Here is a 19,878-nt window from a genome sequence, read left to right as displayed (position 1 = left end):
CTATTATTCTCATCATTTGAATTGCCTATTCACTGACTCCTACAAAATATGCAATCATAAAGAAAATGGCATCCATTTTACCATCTTCGCTTGCCAAGGTCTCTGCTCCGGGCAGCTGGATGCTTCCCGGGCCCGAAATCAGAAATCAGAAATCGTGGTTAGTGGAAGACTTCTGTCTGGCTAACGAGCCGTGCGAACGGACGATGCCATTTTACTTTTGCATAGTCATGCAATATTATGACAGTGTAAACCCGCGATACTCACAACTACAGATAATTTGGGTTTTTCCAAACAAATTGTAGGACTTTGGTAATTTGAGGAATTTCCAGAAACATTTCCCAAATTTCAGGACTTTTGATGGCCGAAATATCGATTCTTTAGAGGCGCTATGATTAGACGATCAGTAGGTTAAAGGGCATCTTCGCTAGCCAAGGTCTCCGCTCCGGGCAGCTGGGCTCCTGTCTGGCTAACGAGCCGTGCGAGCGGACGATGGTTAAAGGGATACAGTCGTCGAAACTGCGCCCAAAGGTCGTGTGGGACCCATATACGACCCATATAAATACAGTATCCAAGGTACGATGGTGATTGATGAAAGTTAAAACATGTCTATCATAATCTACATCGTATCATTTAAATGTTGCAGCTATGATAATATCGTGCATGATATAGGCTACATTGTTTGTAAACAAGAAACTCGCACAAGTGCAGTTCAGACGACTGTTTCCCTTTAATGCACAGGTATTAAAGAGTATCATCAACTAATGCACACGTATGAAAGAGTATTGATCAGCATCACAATAAAAACAGAGGAAAGAAAATAATTACACCACTGTCGAAGAGGGCGCTATAAACATGTTATATGTTAATATTTCAGGGTCAGAAATTAGCATATCCAATCAATAGTCACCAAATATTTCCGTCTAATTTATGTAGCGTTACAGTATTGGTTACAAACGATGCCGGTATTTTCTGATGCAATTCATTCCCTACCGTACACACACACACGCTATCTACCCACGAACATAATAGTCTCCGGCCACACACACCCTTATTTGGCGGAGGTCTTTCTGAGGAACAGTGTTCTGCGATTTCTGCGTGCAGTTGCCTACTGAAGAAGGCCAGGTTAGTGTACAACACCATTTTATACGCTCCGCCGTTGAAGGGTATCCTGTGTATATATACACACTATCAACACATGTTGAAACCAATCGTAATCATACATGATCACTGCTGATAGTGTAGTACATGTAGTATGAGAAGTATTTCAAGACGTATGCCATCTGGAATAACTTTTTGTGGAAATGCCACGACTCTTTGAAACGTTTGTGAAATCATTCTTCGACAGTGACCCAAAATTTATATAAGCAAAGATATTAAAAGATATTTTTGTACTATAGTATGACTTTGGATTGACGAAGACACATCGAGATTAACAGTTTGTTATCCGGGTATCTCCTGTCCTTGAAGGTGAACGCTCGCCATTTTCTGAAAATACGTCGATCGAGCGCATTGTCATGAAAATGTCTGCTCAAAGTGATCCATTTTATCCCGTAAGACGCCAAACTTTGCCATGATTTTATGAGATCGTGTTGAAACAGTTACCATATTGAAAGTTTTACGTTGTCAGAATGCCATGTTGCGGATGTTGCACGCTTTGACAGAGCGGCATGTACGTGTTTACGGTGCGGGTTGTTTGTCGAGTCATGACCTCAGAACAAACGCTTCCTGTTTCTGATAGAATGATATGAGAGACTGAATTCGTCTGTACTCCGATTTTATTCGTTTTCGTTACCATAGAGCCTGCAGGGTGGCATCATACAAATGAACATAAACAAAAGAGTTCGCAGTGACACGTAGTGTCCTGCAGAAAGAAAGGAATGAAAGTGTATTTGCATATCGAGCTGGTATACTGGGAATGCAGTTGTGTAACTCTTAGACCAGATCGTCTTGTAGGCAACAAGGTTGACGGACAAACTGCTAGCGTCTTATTATTGCATGTTTTGAATGCAATGTGTCGCGAAAAAAACAGTCGGCCCTTTCACGTGTTCCCCACGCCGTCCACTTTGTTGATGAAGTGGTAAATCTGCGCGGAAGCAATGCATGTGCGTCGAGGAGTCCAAGGGTCCCTAGTATTATAAAGCGTCGTGGCGTGATTGGTCAGTTGAAATGGGTTAACGGGCGCTTTCACTTATGTAAATATTTCGCATCACCCCACATCATCACAGACGCTGGACGCTCTATGAACAGGAGTCTGCATCCTTGACCATGCCCGTTGACACTCTGCAATATCATCTAACTAAAGTTTTACAATGTCTACAGCCATGCAATGGAGAACGCGTAGCTCCCATCATACATGATGCAACAGTGTCATGACTGGTCGTGATAAACAACTTGTTTTTGGTAGTTTGGCCAGCCCCATTGTTTGCAAAAAAGGACACGTCAAGGAGGTCATCTGATGGCAAACACCAATTCTTTGATAAACAGTCTCCGTGTACAGGCTTTTAACATGGGCATTGATAAAAAAAAAACAGTCATTTCTGTATTGCTCCAATTACATGCAATGTTAGAAACATGACAGCAGCAGTGTTCAAAGGGTTGTGCACCTACGCACAAGTGTCCAGTAAGAAATGGGAAAACTTGCAAAGTAATATTTTTCATACAACAAAGAAATTGTGCAGCATTGCTGCCTTTGCAAAAAAAAAAGCCATACTGGACAACTTGAAAAATATGGTTCATGTTGAGTATGCATGCTCTGCCCATTCAAAAGATCAGTCAAAACTTTGGAAAAAGCATATGGCATCTCCTCATGCTGAGCATGACTTCTGTTGATCCTGATAAACCGAGATATCTTGGCATCTTGCACTTTGCAGAATACCATAATATACTTTATAACCTAATTCGGACACTCCAACTGAACAATGGATTTGTCAAAAATGAGAGCGCTGTGTTTTCAGTTTACAAATCAGAATGGACTGGAAAACCCAATTTATCAGTAAAATTTATGATTGTGTTAGCCACCTCTCCCAGAGAACATTCTATGCATCACCTCACACCCCAGCTGTAGATTCTATGTAAATGTTTTATCACCCGCATATTCCCATATGCTGAGTATTGCATCATCTAAGCAGAGCATATCAACTGGGGACAGTTCACCAGCCTCTGTGTCATGCTAGCTTTTCATTACTTCATGATTTATTCCAGAAAGCGAGGGCACAGTCATAAAAATAATAAAATAATATGTTTACAAAAAGTGAAGATGCTTAATAGGTAACTAGGTCACTGGTTACTATACAATATGCGTGTACATTATAATTATGCCCTGACAAGGGTGTGTCATGCAAATGTATTTTATACAGTTTTCAACAGATCCATTCTTTTTACACCCAATATTGAGTGTTAATATTGGATTCATGACTTTAAAAGTTAATTTGACAGTAAAATGCATTGAAATCGGGAAAAGGCAAGCAATAAAGTCACCGTAAAGATCTGTTTGTGAGGATCAGAACAGAAAAGATGCATTGAAGTTGTCATAAAGTTAGCATATGGTACAGGTCATGCAATATAAATTTTTTAAATTTTTGATCCTATAGTTTTCAATAACTTTCATCTTTTTTTTCCTTGTTTTGTGTGCACTTAACAGCTCAGCAATGATTTGCTTCATACGTGTTATAGTCATTGAAAAAAAAACAAAGAAAACTTTTTTTTTTGTTTAATATGTTAGGATATGTTACAGAGAGACTCGGGACTCGCATTTATTCTGACATTAGAGCGTCACATTTTTCCGCGGCATATTTTCCAATTCCACATCTGTTTTGTTTTTTTTTCAGAATCTCTCCCAACAGTCAAGATGTGTGGCATATGGGCAATATTTGGCAGTGACGAGGATGTATCAAAACAGTGCAGCAGTGCATTGAACATCTCGCATCGTGGACCGGACGCGTTCAGGATAGAAAACGTCAACCATTTCAAGAACTGCTGTTTCGGTTTCCATCGTCTCGCGATCGTAGACGACCTGCACGGTATGCAGCCGATGAGAGTCAGATCGCATCCTCATATATGGCTGTGTTACAACGGAGAAATTTACAACTTCAGAAAGGTACAGTATGCTCTGCCTTTACCGTACTGCAATTTGTATTCTGCTATATAGCATTATGCATTCTTTCCCGATCTAAAACTGTCAAACTTAATTTACATAATTTGTGTTTGAATATTTTTCTCGATATGCCTCCTAAGTAACTTAAATTGAAACATCGTATGTTCCAAGATTACTTTTATAACTTCCACTTGTTTAGAGGAGGATATTTAATTCATATCAGAAAAAAAATGTGTGAATTTGCATATTTATTTTGGCAGCCTTGGATTTCAAATACATATACTGGCACCATTGAATTATGCTGAATTGCCTTGAAATGATGGGGCATTGCTCTCATTTCTGTAGAATCCTAGATGGAAGATTGTGTATGTGTGTTCATCAGTTCTGACCTTGACCTTGTCATCACAGATTCCCAGTGAACAGGTCCACAGTCCCCATTGATGAGTTTTGGCCAAACAATGAAAGTCAAGATTAAAACATGAATATATGCCAGCTCCTTATGGAATAACACAATTATACTGTTTATGGATGGTTTTCACAGGTACAGAAGGAATATGATTTCGACTACTTGACAGAATGTGATGGTGAATCCATCATTCATCTCTATGCCAAGTTTGGCATTGAAGAGGCTGCCAAGCGCTTGGATGGAGTCTATGCTTTCATTTTACTTGACACTGCCAATAGGAAGGTAAGCCATGGTTTGTCAATGGTAACAACTCATGCTTTCATTGACGGTATAGTACACATACATATAGTCTCTCCATTCTCAGTTGTTTTACTAAATTTTGTCTTCAAGAAAATGGAGAAAGAAAGTAAAGAAAGATGAATTCACACAAATGTTTTCTCCATTTAACAAAATACCTGATTAATGCAGGTGTGAATGGAAAAATAACAGAGTTACTTTCCCGCTCAAATTTATCACAAATTATTCAACATTTGTGCTATTTGTTTTTGCAAAATAATGGAAGAACTCTTGGTTTCAACACTTAGTGTTGCTTCTTATCTAGTCTTGCAATATTTTTATCTGACAATGGCTTGAACAAAGTAAAGAAGACAATTTATATTGATTTAGAGTAATGTGTTTAATCTTTCGAAGCATATTGCACAGAAGTATAATTGTGATATTTCCACTGTCCTTCTGTCTTATCAGGTGTTTCTTGGAAGAGATCTGTACGGTGTCAGACCCATGTTCAGGTTACTCAAGGATGATGGCTTTCTTGCTGTCTCATCAGAAGCTAAAGGTGAATTTCAAAAACCTTATCATATAGCTAGATCACTGCTCTTTTTTACGTTTGAAGGAATCGGTATCAGGACAGACACCCCCTGGACATTACTACCAGGACATTTTCTGCACATAAGTTATGGCTAAGGTTTTGATACCTCAGAGTGAGTGTCATATGGGGTAGTTATCCAGGGGGTGACTCTCCCACAACCTAGAGCTGATATGCTTTTCCTAGGTTGGTATAAGTATGGATAAATACCCTTTCTTTGCTGATGGTATAAGACAAGGTAATCTTGTATATTTTGCCACCATTCACACTTATCCACATCTTCTATTGGTAAATATTGGTAAATTTGTTTCTCCAGTACCAAAATTTGTGTGGTGGACCCCCCCCAATTTTTTATCCTTGATTTTGAAAGATGGTGGTTGAAAGTTTGCTTTAGGATAATATGAGCAAAGGTTTTATTTTCAAAGCATTAACTGCCTTAACAGTTATTGTTTACATTGTCTCATGCAAGCAAAATTCCTGTGTAACTTTAACATTTTTAGACATTGTCTAAGTTGAAGTAAAACTCTATGAAAAGAGTATCAGATGCTAAATAATTGAGTTTAAGCACTTGACCAGACTGTAAGGTGTGTATCTATGACTTCAGGGTCTTCCAAAAAATCTATTTCTCTTGTAAGTTACTTCAAAGCATATGTCACAAGGGTGTATTCCAGCACTCTGATTGTCTCCAACTAGGCGATTTCAGGTTCCACTCATGCTGAGTTCAGTTTGATGGGAACGACTGTTACCAATTTCTCTAGGTTTGATGGGTCTTGCGCATGGCGAAGAGGACCATAACATTGATGTTATACCTTTTCCACCCGGTCACTATGAATCATACGACCTAAAACCCTCCGGCAAAGTCTCCTTGATTGAGAGGGGCCAGTTCCATGCAGTTGGTGAAGTACCGAAGTGGTCGGAAATCGAAGGAAACGTCAGACCAAACGGTAAGCCAAACTCTTTTAATTTAACTGTCACATCAAATTGCGATCGATTATGGTTTGTTTTACTTTCAAAATCAATGTAGTGCTGTTGGAAATGCATAGTGCATAAGATTAGTAAGCATGCTTTCTTTATCAACGGAGTCACCACAAGAACTTTGCTCCATGATTGTATTTAAATGATTCAGTAAACACTGTTGTCTCCAAGTCAAAAGTTAATTGTTCCAAAGTTCAGCATTTATCAATGTGACCAATACCACAATATAACATTGAGTTTCTGTATGGATTTAAAATGATCTATCAGTAACGCATGCTACATCCCGTCACAAATTGATGTCAATGTAGACGATAACTTACTCAAAAGTGGAGTGTCGCAAATTATATTTAAAACATGATGAAAACTCTTCAGTAAGATAACAGAATTTAAACTAAAATGGAGTGATCTATGAGTATTTCAACTTACAGTGGTCAGCACACAAACCGTTTACAATATGAATTATCACTGATTACAGTTATTTAGAACTACACTGTACAGATTTGTAACATCCTCATCCCTTATCTTGCTTCAAATTTGAAACCTCTGGGTGCTTGAGTTGTGTCATAATAGGATTGGCATATGTCATGTAGAAACCTCAACCCTGTATTCAGGATGTGAAATTAGTCTGTAGTCCACTTAGAACACCGGAAATTTATTTTGATTATACATATGAAAAGGGTGTTAGGGCTTTAACAATATCACAATCTGCTTTAGTTGCCTTTTCAAACGTCTGTTGAATATTTGCTGATTCATTACAAGATTCATCGTTGTTAACTTTTGGCCCTAATGGAATGAAAAGACCACTTGCAGACTAAAAAATCTTTTCCTCTGAAACATCAAATTTGAAAATTTGTTCAGATCACCGATGGGGCTGTTCTTCAGTCTTTCTGTGATAGTTTCCAAAGCCTTCACAGTAAGTACCTGGTCTGAGCAGGGTCTGAATCACCCGGTTGTACCAGCACAAAAAGTATGTTAACTCCCAACACTATGTAATTTTCACACAGGTAACAACAAAAAGGAGAATATTCGTATGCTGCTCAGAGAAGCTGTCAAAAAGCGGTTGATGTCACATCGAAGGATTGGCTGTCTTCTATCTGGTAAATTTGACAAAATTTATGTGCTTGTTTTCTGATATCATTCAAAGTGTATTAATTACAATGTTTTATTTGTATCATGAAACATCATGTAGTTCAATTTTGATAGACAAGTTCTGATTTACAAACAGTTAATCAACAAGTCACCGTGTTTATTCTGTATGCCAATACTTTATGCATGTCAATCATTGTTTTTACAGAAAGTGGAACTGTGTTCAGACATGCTTCTGACAATGTAAATGATTTAAGATCTCAGCAAGAGATTGTAATAGTGCAGTTTTCACATATGAGAAAATGACACTAAAATTCAAACTTTCAAACCGACATTTCTACTCTGTTTAATCTCATACAACTGAACACCTTTTGATTGGTGTGCTCAATAGAGTCTAACCTTTATTGTGAATCCTCCATTTTTCAGTCTATCACCATACATTCAAAATTTTGAATTTTAGTTTCAAATCATTTAAGCACTGTTGTACAAAACTGTATTTCAAGATTTTCACATTTGTTCCAGTTTTACAAATATGCATATCTAGCTGACAAATTTCTCAAAACTTGTCAGTCAACAGGAAATGTTGTGCTTTCCATAATATAAAATATAGTAAAGAGTTCAAAATTTTTCAAAATATAATCTGTGAAGTTAGTCTGTCAAAAACAAATCATCACTAAATCTACATCTAAATAGGTAAATGAATTAAGCCATTGATTTTCACATTTGCCTTAGGCGGCCTTGATTCCAGTCTCATTTGTTCCTTGCTATGTGAAGCATCCAAGGAAGAAGGAATCTCCTACCCTCTCCAGACATTTTCCATCGGTATGGAAGGAAGTCCAGACATCAAAGCAGCAAGGAAGGTAAGGACAGATTTTCAAGATGTGTGAGACCTAGCTATGGGTCGTGCACTTACTGTTCAACAAACTTTAGATAATTTGATGGGCTTATTACAATTTGCATTGAGACGTGTTGTACTTCTGAGCACTATCTTTAATCTCATATTTTGTAAGAAACGAATTTCATAACTTTCCATAGCCTCTACTTACCAACATCTTGTCACTTAAGGTAGTTTGCACCTTGAAAGTGAAAGACTTAAACTTTTGGTCAGACTTTCCTTAAAGACGGTTTCGATCATTCTCTTACCAAATCAAATATAAAAATCAGGGGTCACCGTGCAAAATTTGGTACCAGAGAGACAAATAACCTGAGATTTCTTGATATTTGAAATTCAAAATGGCCACCATCCCTGTGTTAACTCTATGAGGAAAAAATAAAATTTTTCGATTTCCAAAAAACTAAGATAATTGTGAAAAGTTTATTTACACCAAGAGGTTTAAAATGAACCCCCACAAGTGGTATATCAGAAAAGTAAAAGTTTAAGAGTCCAAATATCTGTCCTCAAGGCGCATTTTACAATAACGTACATCTTTGCAAAGGTCACCATGTTGAAAATTTTGAATAGGCCTATCAGAACATTTGTAACTAAATTGTAGTGCATTAGTGTAGTCCAAGACAGTCACAATGTTTAGTTACCTCTGAAGTTTGTTACATTTGAAATACTGCAGTGAGGAGCGTTTTAGATATAAAATGACATTTTAAAAGATTGTATTTTCCACTGCACAATGCTCTCACGATGAAGATTTTTCTGGAGGATTTCAGAGTACTTCTCTCAAGTTTGTGTCATCATTAGGTAGTGGGTACATTCAATACAGGTAATAAAATGGGTACAAATGAAGCATAGTGGACTCAGTAATGCAAGCAAAGTTAAAGGGTCGTAAACATTACCCTAAGCTGGACCCTCTGATGTTTGAGCTACTTCATTTTTGGTCCACAACTTTAGAAATGTTTTTTATTTTGTCATGAAATGATTTTTGTTTTGTCATACCTTTTTGGTTTTGTTTTATCACTGTAAGAGTAAATGCATTCCAAACAATAAATTCACAATGGATATTTTCTACTTCTCTGTCACCTCAGGTAGCAGACCATCTCGGAACAGAACACCATGAAATCACATTCTCAGCAGAGGAGGGTATTGCAGCTTTGGAAGATGTGATATATTCTCTGGAGACCTACGACATCACTACTGTACGAGCATCAGTTGGTGAGTCCATACTGAATGTGTCACTGTAGTATTGTTGTACATGCATGGCCATCCAGTTGTTCACTAAGCACAGTTGATGAAACTAGAAAACTAAATAAAAACAAAATTGTCTGTGTTAGGATGATGTGATTGGCTGTTCACAATCAGCATCCGATGATTAAGAATGGGACAGTACAGCCTTCCACAGTGTTCTTCCACAAGCAATGACTGAATGTAGACTCAAATGTTTACCCATCCAATCCCAATCTAGAGCTAAGTGAAATTATTCAACTTACCTCAGCTTCAACTTACCTGGTCCCATAAGAGCATTTCTTTTTCATATTATCTTATCCTGGAACTCCAATAAACTCTGAGTGACATTTTGAATCTCACTTGCTATAATTTACACAACACTCAGCTGCCTTAGCCAAGTGAATAGTAGCAGCACAATTGAGCGATGCATATGTGGCCAATAACAATTTCATTTCAGGTCAGAGGAGTTAAATCTATGGAACAAGCTCATTAGTCCCCACGGACACCGTCCGGGGGGACTTATAGGTTTGGTCATGTCCGTGCGTGCGTGCGTGCGTCCGTGTGTGCGTCCGTCCGTGCGTCCGTCCGTTCACGCAGATATCTCAGAGATGCCTGGAGCGATTTCATTCAAACTTGGTACAAGGATTACTTCATATGTCATACAGATGCACGTCGATTTGTTTCGTGATACGATCCAATATGGCTGCCAGGCGGCCATTTTATTACGATTTTTTCATGTACAGAGCAACAACTCAGGCATGTTTCAACTGATTTTATTCAAAGTTGATACAAGGACATTGACCAATGTCATAGATATGCACTCTAATTTTTTTGGTGATACAATCCAATATGGCCGCCGTGCGGCCATTTTGTTACGATTTTTTCATGTACAGAGCCATAACTCAGGCGTATCTCAATCGATTTTATTCAAAGTTGGTACAAGGACATTGACCTATGTCATACATATGCACGTCAATTTGTTTTGCGATACGATCCAATATGGCCACCAGGCGGCCATTTTATTATGATTTTTTCATGTACAGAGCCATTACTCAGGCATGTTTCAACAGATTTCATTCAAAGTTGGTACAAGGACATTGACCAATGTCATAGCTATGCACATTAATTTGTTTTGTGATACGATCCAATATGGCCGCTGTGCGGCCATTTTGTTACGATTTTTTCATGTACAGAGCCATAACTCAGGCATATCTCAACCGATTTTATTCAAACTTGGTACAAGGACATTGACCTATGTCATACACATGCACATTGATTTGTTTTGTAATACGATCCAATATGGCCGCCGTGTGGCCATTTTATTGCGTTTTTTCATGTCCAGAACCATAACTCAGACATGTATCAAGCGATTTTATTCAAAGTTGGTAAAAGGAGATTGACCAATGTCATACATATGCACGTTAATTTGTTTTGTGATACGATTGGTCATACATTTGCCCGTTAATTTGTTTTGTGATACAATTCAATATAGCTGCTGTGCGGCCATTTTCTTATGATTTTTTCATGTCCTGAACTCAGACATGTATCAAGCGAATTTATCCAAAAGTATTTTTATCACAGTATTTTTATCACAGACCTAATGAAGAGGACTCTATCCTCTCTGAGGACCTGTAATCAAAGTACCCATTAACAAGTGGGGACTGTGTCATCAACGATGACTTGTTTTCCTTGTATAGATTTTTGCTCTACCCTCTTGGAAATATTTATTTATAATAGCACCTGAAATCATTTTTCAACTTATGAATTACATCTGGAAGTCAGAAATGAAGTTATGATGATAAATCATGATATTAATAATAATTATTATTAATATCTTCAATTTTTAGGCATGTATCTCATATCAAAGTACATCCAGAAGACGACAGACAGTGTTGTGATATTTTCTGGTGAAGGAGCAGACGAACTCTGTCAGGGCTACATATATTTCCATAAAGCGCCCTCTGCAGACGAAGGTGCGCAAGAGAGTGTCAGACTCCTGAAAGACCTGTACATGTATGATAATCTCAGAGCCGACAGAACGACAGCTGCGCATGGGTAAGTATGCTGCTCACCCCTATGTGCGTTTTGAAGGTGGACCGGTCTACCATTGAAAACAATGAGGCCATTCCAAAGTCCAAAAGTCATTGGGGGCGAACTTCAGGGATGTAAAATGTAAAATAAGTATTGTGTTTGTGAAGTACATTGTATATAATGTCAATAAAAAGACATTTGTGAAATGTTGCAGTGAAAAAAGTGTATATCTTGTAATCAGTTTAACACACTATAAATGTACTTATGTAGAGATTATGCTACACAGAATATGACAGTAGCAATCACTTTTACAGGACAAAGTCATCCTTTTGGAACTCCAGCCTTGTACATACAACGAAGATATCATATTAGCTTGATCTGTTGAACGTTTTATTTGATGAGGTATGGAAATTTGGGCATATTTGTGCAATATGTGTGCCATCAAAATTTCACCAGTATCAACAGATCTCGTGTAGGGTGAAATGTTACTGCAGATCTATGTTTGGATAATACATGACACAAGATATCCATTATACCTTCAGATGTAGTAAATAAATGTTTGTTTTTGTTTTCTTTTTTGTGAAAACAGACTTGAGCTTCGAGTTCCATTCCTCGATCACTTGTTCAGTGCCTACTACCTTTCACTGCCGCCTGAAGACAGACAACCAAAGAAAGGCGTGGAGAAACATCTTCTGCGCTCTTCCTTTGACGGCCTCGGTCTCATTCCTGATGACATTCTATGGCGTCCCAAGGAAGCCTTCAGTGATGGTGTGTCTTCCGAAAAGAGATCTTGGTTTGAAGTTCTACAAGAGCACATTAATACTCAGGTGAGAATTGGTTTTCAAAACATGCATGTCCATAGCAAAATCATTGATGCACAAGTGGTACAATCTAGTGGTAACTTACTTGCATTTTCTTGTGAATTTCACTCAAAGTGAAGAAGCCTTCAGAGTTATGCTCTCGAGAAAAAATGATAATAAAAGATTTTAGGATGAAATAGATGAACATTATTTGATTATATTACAATGCAAGTATGTTCATTAATGATTTGATCATAGTTACCAACAATATAATTAAGTTTAGTGTAGTTAACAAAACTATGTTGTGTTTGTCTTTACCATACTCTCTTGTGTTGAAGGAAACTAGACAAAGATCCGTCGTTAGAGGGCGTTCTTTATGGGAGATATAGAGCGCCCTCAAACGACAGATCTTTCAATCTGGAAGGAAGCATGTTTGCATAGACTTCAATGCATAAGTCCTCTTTCTTATATTATCAGGTAAACGATGAAGATCTTGAGGAGGCTCCAAGGAAGTTCCCTTTCAACCCACCCAGGACAAAGGAAGGCTTCTTCTACCGGTCCGTCTTCGAGAAGTACTTTCCAGGCCAGGCAGAGAATTTCATCAAGTACATCTGGATGCCAAAATGGAGCCAAACTGATGATCCATCCGCCAGAACACTCAAACACTACAAGAGTTCTTAAAGACATCAGCTCACAACAAAGAATGACTGTGAAGAAAAATATCATTATCTCTAATCTGTGTTTTGTTTGATGTCGTCAATCTTCTAATATTATTTCTGATCACACAACAGCCAGTTTTGCAAAACTTACTTTTGCTTTCCTATCAATGCAGTATTTTTATGTTGCCATTTAAACTCTGTAAGCCACGTATTTCTGTCCGTGATCATTTACTTTTATGTTAGGTTCATCATAGGTATTTGAATGCTTTCTCAGCTGTGTGAACTATGTATTTACTTACCCATCTAACTTTGAAAAATAATTCTGTAACATGAAGTATCTTATCGCTAGCTCCGCTGATTTCAACTTAAAGGGGTACAGGTTCTGTTCAGTGCCACTCAAATGTCTTAATTAACACGGGGTTTACTCAATACCCAACTGTTTTGAGAAAGAAATTTCTTCAGGGATGAAAAGGGTTTAACAGATGTGTTTCACACGCCATTTTTTGTGACAACTGTGTAAATGCCAGTTAAGTATTGTTAAATTTCATAAAGACCAGACAATGCCATTATTTGATAATCTAATCCGTCTGTCAAGAGAAAGCTGTTCTGAGCTTTGCTATTTCAGAACATTGGATTCTTGGAGATGAAATTTTTGCCATTTGAAATAGTGAAAGATTGTACAACAAAGAGACTGACAGCCCTCAGGATTCACTCTCTCTTTAAAACTTAAATATTCACAGTTTTTCTCATGTTGGCTGAATGACAAGTCGTAGTATTCATAAACTCAAACTATTTATGTTAACTTTGCCTTATGATGTACCAGGGTCAGCAGGGGTCATTTGTCCAAATTCTGCTGTTTGCCAAGTCAGTAGTTATTGACCCTTTTATGCATTGCGATGTACCAGGGTCATATATACTACTCTGATTGTTGTTATTTATTTCCTCCACATAACAATACACTATTGTGAACAGGGCTGCTGTGTTACCTCTGTATTTTGATTAAAGAATCTGAAATCCGTTTCTAGAGATGTCATGACATTGACACATGACAGGCTTGAAGAATTGAGTACAATCGACATAAGAATTTCCATTTGGGCATCAATCATCTTGCAGGGCCTGTAGCTGTATCTTTTCTTACTTGTTTATTATTTTTGCTTTTAATGTCAACCACAGTTTCTTGTTTAAAGGTATACAGTCACCTGTAATCTAAATATGCCCATACATGGTCAAAGGGGCATTCCTTGGTGTTCAAAATACCCATGTGAGGGCACTGTTTTTAAAAAGCGGCCACCCGCTTAACATCTGTAATTGGTTAGATTTGCTCTTTCCGTGGTAACTGTGGCAAAATTGGAACAGGTGACAGTATACCTTGAACTCCCCGGAGCATGTTTAGATACACAGTATTCAGCTTGTCAACGTAGCCTGAAACGTATATTATTATTCCTGACAAGTGAATTCTGATGTAGACTAGAATTCAAGTGTTAACAATAAAGGTGCATTTCACACGTGTACATGCTGTGTTGACAAACTAAATAGTGGTCGTGTCAGTATGTACTGGGTAGTTAAACAAGAACCTTGCAATATATTGACAAAGACAGTGATAGTGAAAAAAATCGGTATAAGTCACAGCTGCTGGCCCTTTATAAGTATATATGACTACAAGAGAAGCTTGCTATTTTCAAGCAAATGAATTTATTTTAGAAGTAATCCATGATCCTAATGGTCCAAACCCACACACTTGCTGCAATACAATCCATGGATTGTACGCAGAAATGAATTTTAAGGGTCGTGTTGCCTAGGAAAAGCACTTCCTTGTCATTGGCCTTCGTGTATTTGAAGTTGTAAAAAGTTTATTTTACCTTTTTCTCTCTACAATATTCTTAACACTGTTGATGAGAAGCAATCATTTTAATTCATGTTTTATGAGAGCAAAGTAATAAATGCATGAATACAGGCTATTGTGTTCTGTGTAATTATTGTTTTCATTTGACATGTTGGATTATAAACATACTAGAAAAAACCACAGTTTACCCAGAGCAAATATATTCCATAGCTCAGGTGATATGTGTCCATATACTGACACACTCTTAGGATTGCAATACATATCAGGGACAATGATTTTTCTGGGCTGTTGCAAAACTGCATGTCTGACAGCTTTGATATTTGGTTCATAGGGATGATCAAAATGTGATATATTCAAATTATGATGAAGCCTACTATTTTGTATTTTTGGGGCAATTTGCCAATTTTAGTCAAAAAATGTGTTTCTCAAAAAACTACTAATCTGATAGCTTTGATAAGTGGTGTACAGGTTCCTACAGATGGACTAAATATGATATATTGAAATTATGATGAAATCTGCAATTTTGTATTGGGTAATTTTTGGTCAAATATTTGTTTCTCAAAAACTGCTCATCTGATAGCTTTGATATTTTATACACAGGTTCCTAGGGGTTATCTTCTTTATAATGTATTGAAATAGTGATGAAATCTGCAATTTTGTATATTTTGCAACTTTTGGTCGATAATGTGAAATTTGTTTCTTAAAAAACTGCTTGTCTGATAGCTTCCACATTTTTTATACAGGTTCCTAGGCCGAGAAAAACTAAAACAACATCCAGCCTTTCCACCCTATTTAATCACAGTAAAAAGAAGTATTTTATGCAATATCCTTTTTCCCAGCATTAATGAAGATGGCCCTAATCAGATTAAGGACATTATGCGTGAAAAGATTCATTAAGTAACGGTCACTCTGTGGCCATATCGGATCGTATCACAAAACAATTTGAGGAGGTGCATTGATATTGTCCCTTCGCCACCTAAGTTCGGAAAAAGTTTCATCCAGCATTAAAGTAACAGAAAGCACTGTGGCTTTCCAAAAATCTGACCTCTGTCAACAAAATAACGAAACTTGAATTCACTGTCCTCGGTCTATTTGATTCTGTTCCGACACTGTAACCCCACAACTAGCTCCCCCCCCCCCCCGAGTTTTACACGGCGGACCATCTAGTTGTCAATGTATAAGAATTCGTGGTAAAAGAAGCGTAAACAGACAGAAATAGCACACAAGACTCAAACAGTGTGATGAAAGATATTCATAACAATGACACGAAAAGAAATTGTGGCCAAATAATTGGATAATGTGAATATAACAAAACGTGATGAGTAACAAGAATCGAAAACACACGAACGAGAAATTTTGAAATATATCATTAGGTTATTGGTCGACAACATTTGTGTTCATGATATTTTCAAAATATACAAAATTAAGACGAATGTAATATTTAGTAGGTGTTTCTGTGTTTCTTTTCTTTGTTTTGCTTTCTTTTGTTGCTTTCTTTTGTTTCAGTGGTGTTTTTTTTTCGTTTTTGTTTTTTAAATTTTGGGCTGGGTTTGTTGGGTTTTTTTTACATAGGACATACAACAAAAATGGCAACTTATTTAAATCGGAGGAAAACTAAGGAAGAGACAGATATTGGGGCTAACATACGTATGCACACCATATCGGATTATCGCACGAAGACACGTACGAACGAAATTCATTCGTCGACACCGAAACCTTTCCTGTGAACATACGGTAAAAATCCTGTTTACGGCAAAGACTGTAGACTGTTTGTTCATTTCACCATTGTTGCTATCTACGTTGTTGTTGTTGTTGTTGTTGTTGTTGTTGTTGTTGTGTTGTTTGTAAACATCGTTTTTCCCTGGTGTACAGGATGTTTGTAAGTTTACTTTACTTGTCTGTTTTCTTGTTTAATTCGTATAATTGTTTTATATTCCCAAACAAGCAAACAAGGACTGGTTTTTCCTTAGACACCTCCCCCCCCCCCCCTTGATTGATTTCATTAAATGACATGATGTTGAAGATCACGGAGAGTATACACCTGTGTCGCATGCGTAAATTAATAGTGCGATCACTCAAATTACGATTATAATTGCACGGTGCCTCGTTCTGGGGATCTGGTGAATAATACTGTCGATTTGGTATACGTACTTGCAGTTTTATCAACGCTACAATGTCGATGCGACTTAGGGTAATGTTGTTGCCTCTGGCAATATTGACTGTATCAGCATCGAACTGCAATATCTGCAAAAGTCCTGGGAACGTCGAATTCAAACTAGATGACAGTTCGGTTACATGCGGTGACCAGATGGAAGCAGCTCCCGGTCAACCGATCGTGAAGATGCATTCCGCTGATAAGGTTTGTCGTATGTTGTTAAATTTGTGGTTGGCTGTAGCGGTTGGTATCGATGGTTCGCTCCACTGTACTGCGACTGTAAAAATCCCGACTTTCGTTACCGAGCGACCTGCAGGTTGGCAGTCGGCAATAAAGACTTAAGCTTAGTTCTTGAGAAGAACGGATGCTGCCGATAAGCCATTTGAGAATTGTATCAAGAAGTGCCTCAACAGCTTTTTCTTCCCCTCCCCCCTCCCCAAAGAAGCAACCTTGTCAGAATAGTATACCGTAATTTTTTATGGTATACTGTTCTGGCAGTGTTTCTTTGGAGAGAGAGAGAGAGAGAGAGAGAGAGAGAGAGAGAGAGAGAGAGAGAGAGAGAGAGAGCTAACCATACTTGACCTCCCGGTACGATTTGGAAATTAGGTTTTCCCGACTGCCTACAAGCAAAGCATCCGCTTCCCCTTTGCCAACTACGAAAGTTTCTGGTTGCCCACCCCTCCCCACTATAGTAGTCCTCTCGTTGAAACAGGCTTTATCCCCCCCCCCAATGGTAAACCCCTCGAAAATCAACTGAATTGTACTCTCTGCCCGCCCATGGACTTTTCTGAAAAATCATGACGTTACTTAACATTCATTACAGTCAGTGGCACTGCGTTTTCATAAAGTTCTTGCATGACCGCACCAACTTTCTCTCTTCGAGTTCTTTTCTTTAAATTTATCTCTCCAGTTAAAATTCTTTCTACACGTTCTCTGACAAGCTGTACAACTGTTGTTCAGGCTGCATCAAATTTTCCTTGATAGAACATCGACAATACGTTTGATATGTTAAAGGAGTTCGTATCGTTCTTCCCCTAAAGTGATGCAAAAGTTAAACATTGACCGATCTTTTTTTATTTTTCATCTCCCTGTACATTCGTGCGAATTTTAACCTTTGGATAGATTTGTTGTGATAATTTGTACTGTTACTTTGTACTATTATTTTGTTTTTATTAATAGGCTTCTTCATTAGATTTGCTACTTAAGTGTCCTTTCTTGACCTTTGTGGTAATCCTGATTTGTCTTTTGTTAAACCTGATTTGTCCTTTGTTAACCTTTGCAGTAATCCTGATTCTGTGATACATGTAATGTACTTATCATTTCTGTGAATGGTGTCTTCATCTATTGAGCTGAATTGAATTGACGGTGCGTGATTGAATGGGTGTATTTGTATGTTCGTTACATTTCAGACACCTGTTGCCTCATTCGTAATATTGTTAACGCAGTATTGATAGATTTACAAAAGAGGGGAAATATGTGTGATAGAATTTATAAGGTCGGGTCGATGCTTTTTTTGAGCGATTAATTGTTTCCTTGAACACTTTATCGCACACACAATACAATAGCATCTTTGCAATATGTGTCTAGTTCATTATAAGTGATGGGTAATTGTTGAATATAAATTATCAGCTGTAGGCATTTCAAAGCGTTCTAAAAATCTTGATTTATCGTGAATGTTGCATCAAGGGCTTTCATGATGTATTACAAAGAGTTTTACTCGAAAAGCCTGTCAAGGGCTATTTGCATACGAGTTTTCGTGTACCTGTGGGGGAGAGGTTGTAATGCTGGCCATGGTCATTGTCCCTGAATGTCTTTCATGGGAAATAAACAGAAACAATACCCGTGAGATAGAGCTGTATCCAAGTAGAGACCTGGCATTCTAAATATCTTACACAAAGTTCCTGAACCACCGTTACCTTTGAATATCGCCAATGCAATCGTCGTTGTGTAAGTTGACAGGAAAAGAGATTTCGTAATCTGTTCGGAGTCGCGACAAGTTACTGACAATTCCACTCCTAGAATCTGCATCGCCAATAACTATAAATAAGTAACAATCCGTCTTGTCTTGTATGTCTATTATAGGATAAAGAATACACTCTGGTTATGTCTGACCCGGATGTTCCAAGGCCTGCATTCCTTCACTGGTTGAGGGCTGATATTCCGGTATGTATTTGGTAATTATGTCAGATTATTCTTGATTTCTGTCAGAATTTTTTTGGCACAAAAATTGTGCAATAACTTTGTCATGAGGCCTGCGTTGAGAATGTGTGATTTTTTTTCCTTTTCAGAATTCAATTGCTGAGTAATTTCAGTTTTGTCTGCAAAGTCACTATTCTTCAAATCGGTTTTCATCCCTGCGAAAAAAATTATTTCCATTTTAAAAAGAAATAGTGGGGTCATTTCATATATAATAATCGCCTAGAAGATGGGGAACATATGCACTTTTCACGTAATAACAGTTAACTTTCATCGCCACTTCGCAGAGTCTGTGAAATAGACCTGCTGAGTTTTGTAAACTGTACGGGAGGCGTCACAGAGTACAGAATCTTATCATGCAAATGCCATGGCTTGAAGCACAAGCTACATCAGCAACATTGAAAGCAGCCTAATGATATATTATGAAATTTTCATATTCTGACAATTTTACGTACCTGTAACAATGGGAGACATGGTTATAACAGGAGTATCCCTTAGTAGGTATTTTTTTATGAATGATAAGGTGATTTGCATATACACTGATCACAACAATGGCATGGATATTTCTTGAAATAAATTGCACATTATAATTTAAATAATCATATATGACGATGTCGATGATACATTATATACCACTAAATCTTACTTTGCATTTT

General features: G+C 37.6%; 2 protein-coding genes across 2 annotated transcripts in view; both read left to right on the top strand.

Moving 5' to 3' along the window:
- The window catches only part of LOC139140564 (protein D2-like), a 178,444-nt gene that overhangs the window by 157,506 nt on the left and 1,060 nt on the right, over positions 1–19,878 (top strand). Inside the window, exons 2-3 of the mRNA XM_070709906.1 lie at positions 17,029–17,230; positions 19,109–19,189. Of these exons, the coding sequence (XP_070566007.1) occupies positions 17,045–17,230; positions 19,109–19,189 (267 nt within the window). The 5' untranslated portion in view covers positions 17,029–17,044. The remainder of the gene's footprint in view (positions 1–17,028; positions 17,231–19,108; positions 19,190–19,878) is intronic.
- LOC139140553 (asparagine synthetase [glutamine-hydrolyzing]-like) lies at positions 928–14,982 on the top strand. Its single transcript, XM_070709889.1, has 11 exons — positions 928–1,122; positions 3,828–4,096; positions 4,635–4,781; positions 5,244–5,334; positions 6,123–6,308; positions 7,344–7,436; positions 8,158–8,285; positions 9,400–9,526; positions 11,386–11,593; positions 12,159–12,396; positions 12,847–14,982. Exons 2-11 carry the CDS (start codon positions 3,848–3,850, stop codon positions 13,048–13,050), a joined length of 1,671 nt encoding a protein of 556 aa, XP_070565990.1. The 5' UTR covers positions 928–1,122; positions 3,828–3,847; the 3' UTR covers positions 13,051–14,982.

This window comes from Ptychodera flava, chromosome 9, assembly GCF_041260155.1.
Source record: "Ptychodera flava strain L36383 chromosome 9, AS_Pfla_20210202, whole genome shotgun sequence".
NCBI classification, from domain to species: Eukaryota; Metazoa; Hemichordata; class Enteropneusta; family Ptychoderidae; genus Ptychodera; species Ptychodera flava.
This window is presented reverse-complemented; position numbering and strand designations above follow the sequence as displayed.

What these genes read in the sequence shown, in the direction of transcription:
- LOC139140553 (XM_070709889.1), top strand. Translation starts at nt 3,848, where the DNA reads ATGTGTGGCATATGGGCAATATTTGGCAGTGACGAGGATGTATCAAAA. An exon ending in AAATTTACAACTTCAGAAAG is followed by an intron (nt 4,097 to 4,634) that starts GTACAGTATGCT and finishes TGGTTTTCACAG; the next exon opens with GTACAGAAGGAATATGATTT. An exon ending in AGAACGACAGCTGCGCATGG is followed by an intron (nt 11,594 to 12,158) that starts GTAAGTATGCTG and finishes TTGTGAAAACAG; the next exon opens with ACTTGAGCTTCGAGTTCCAT.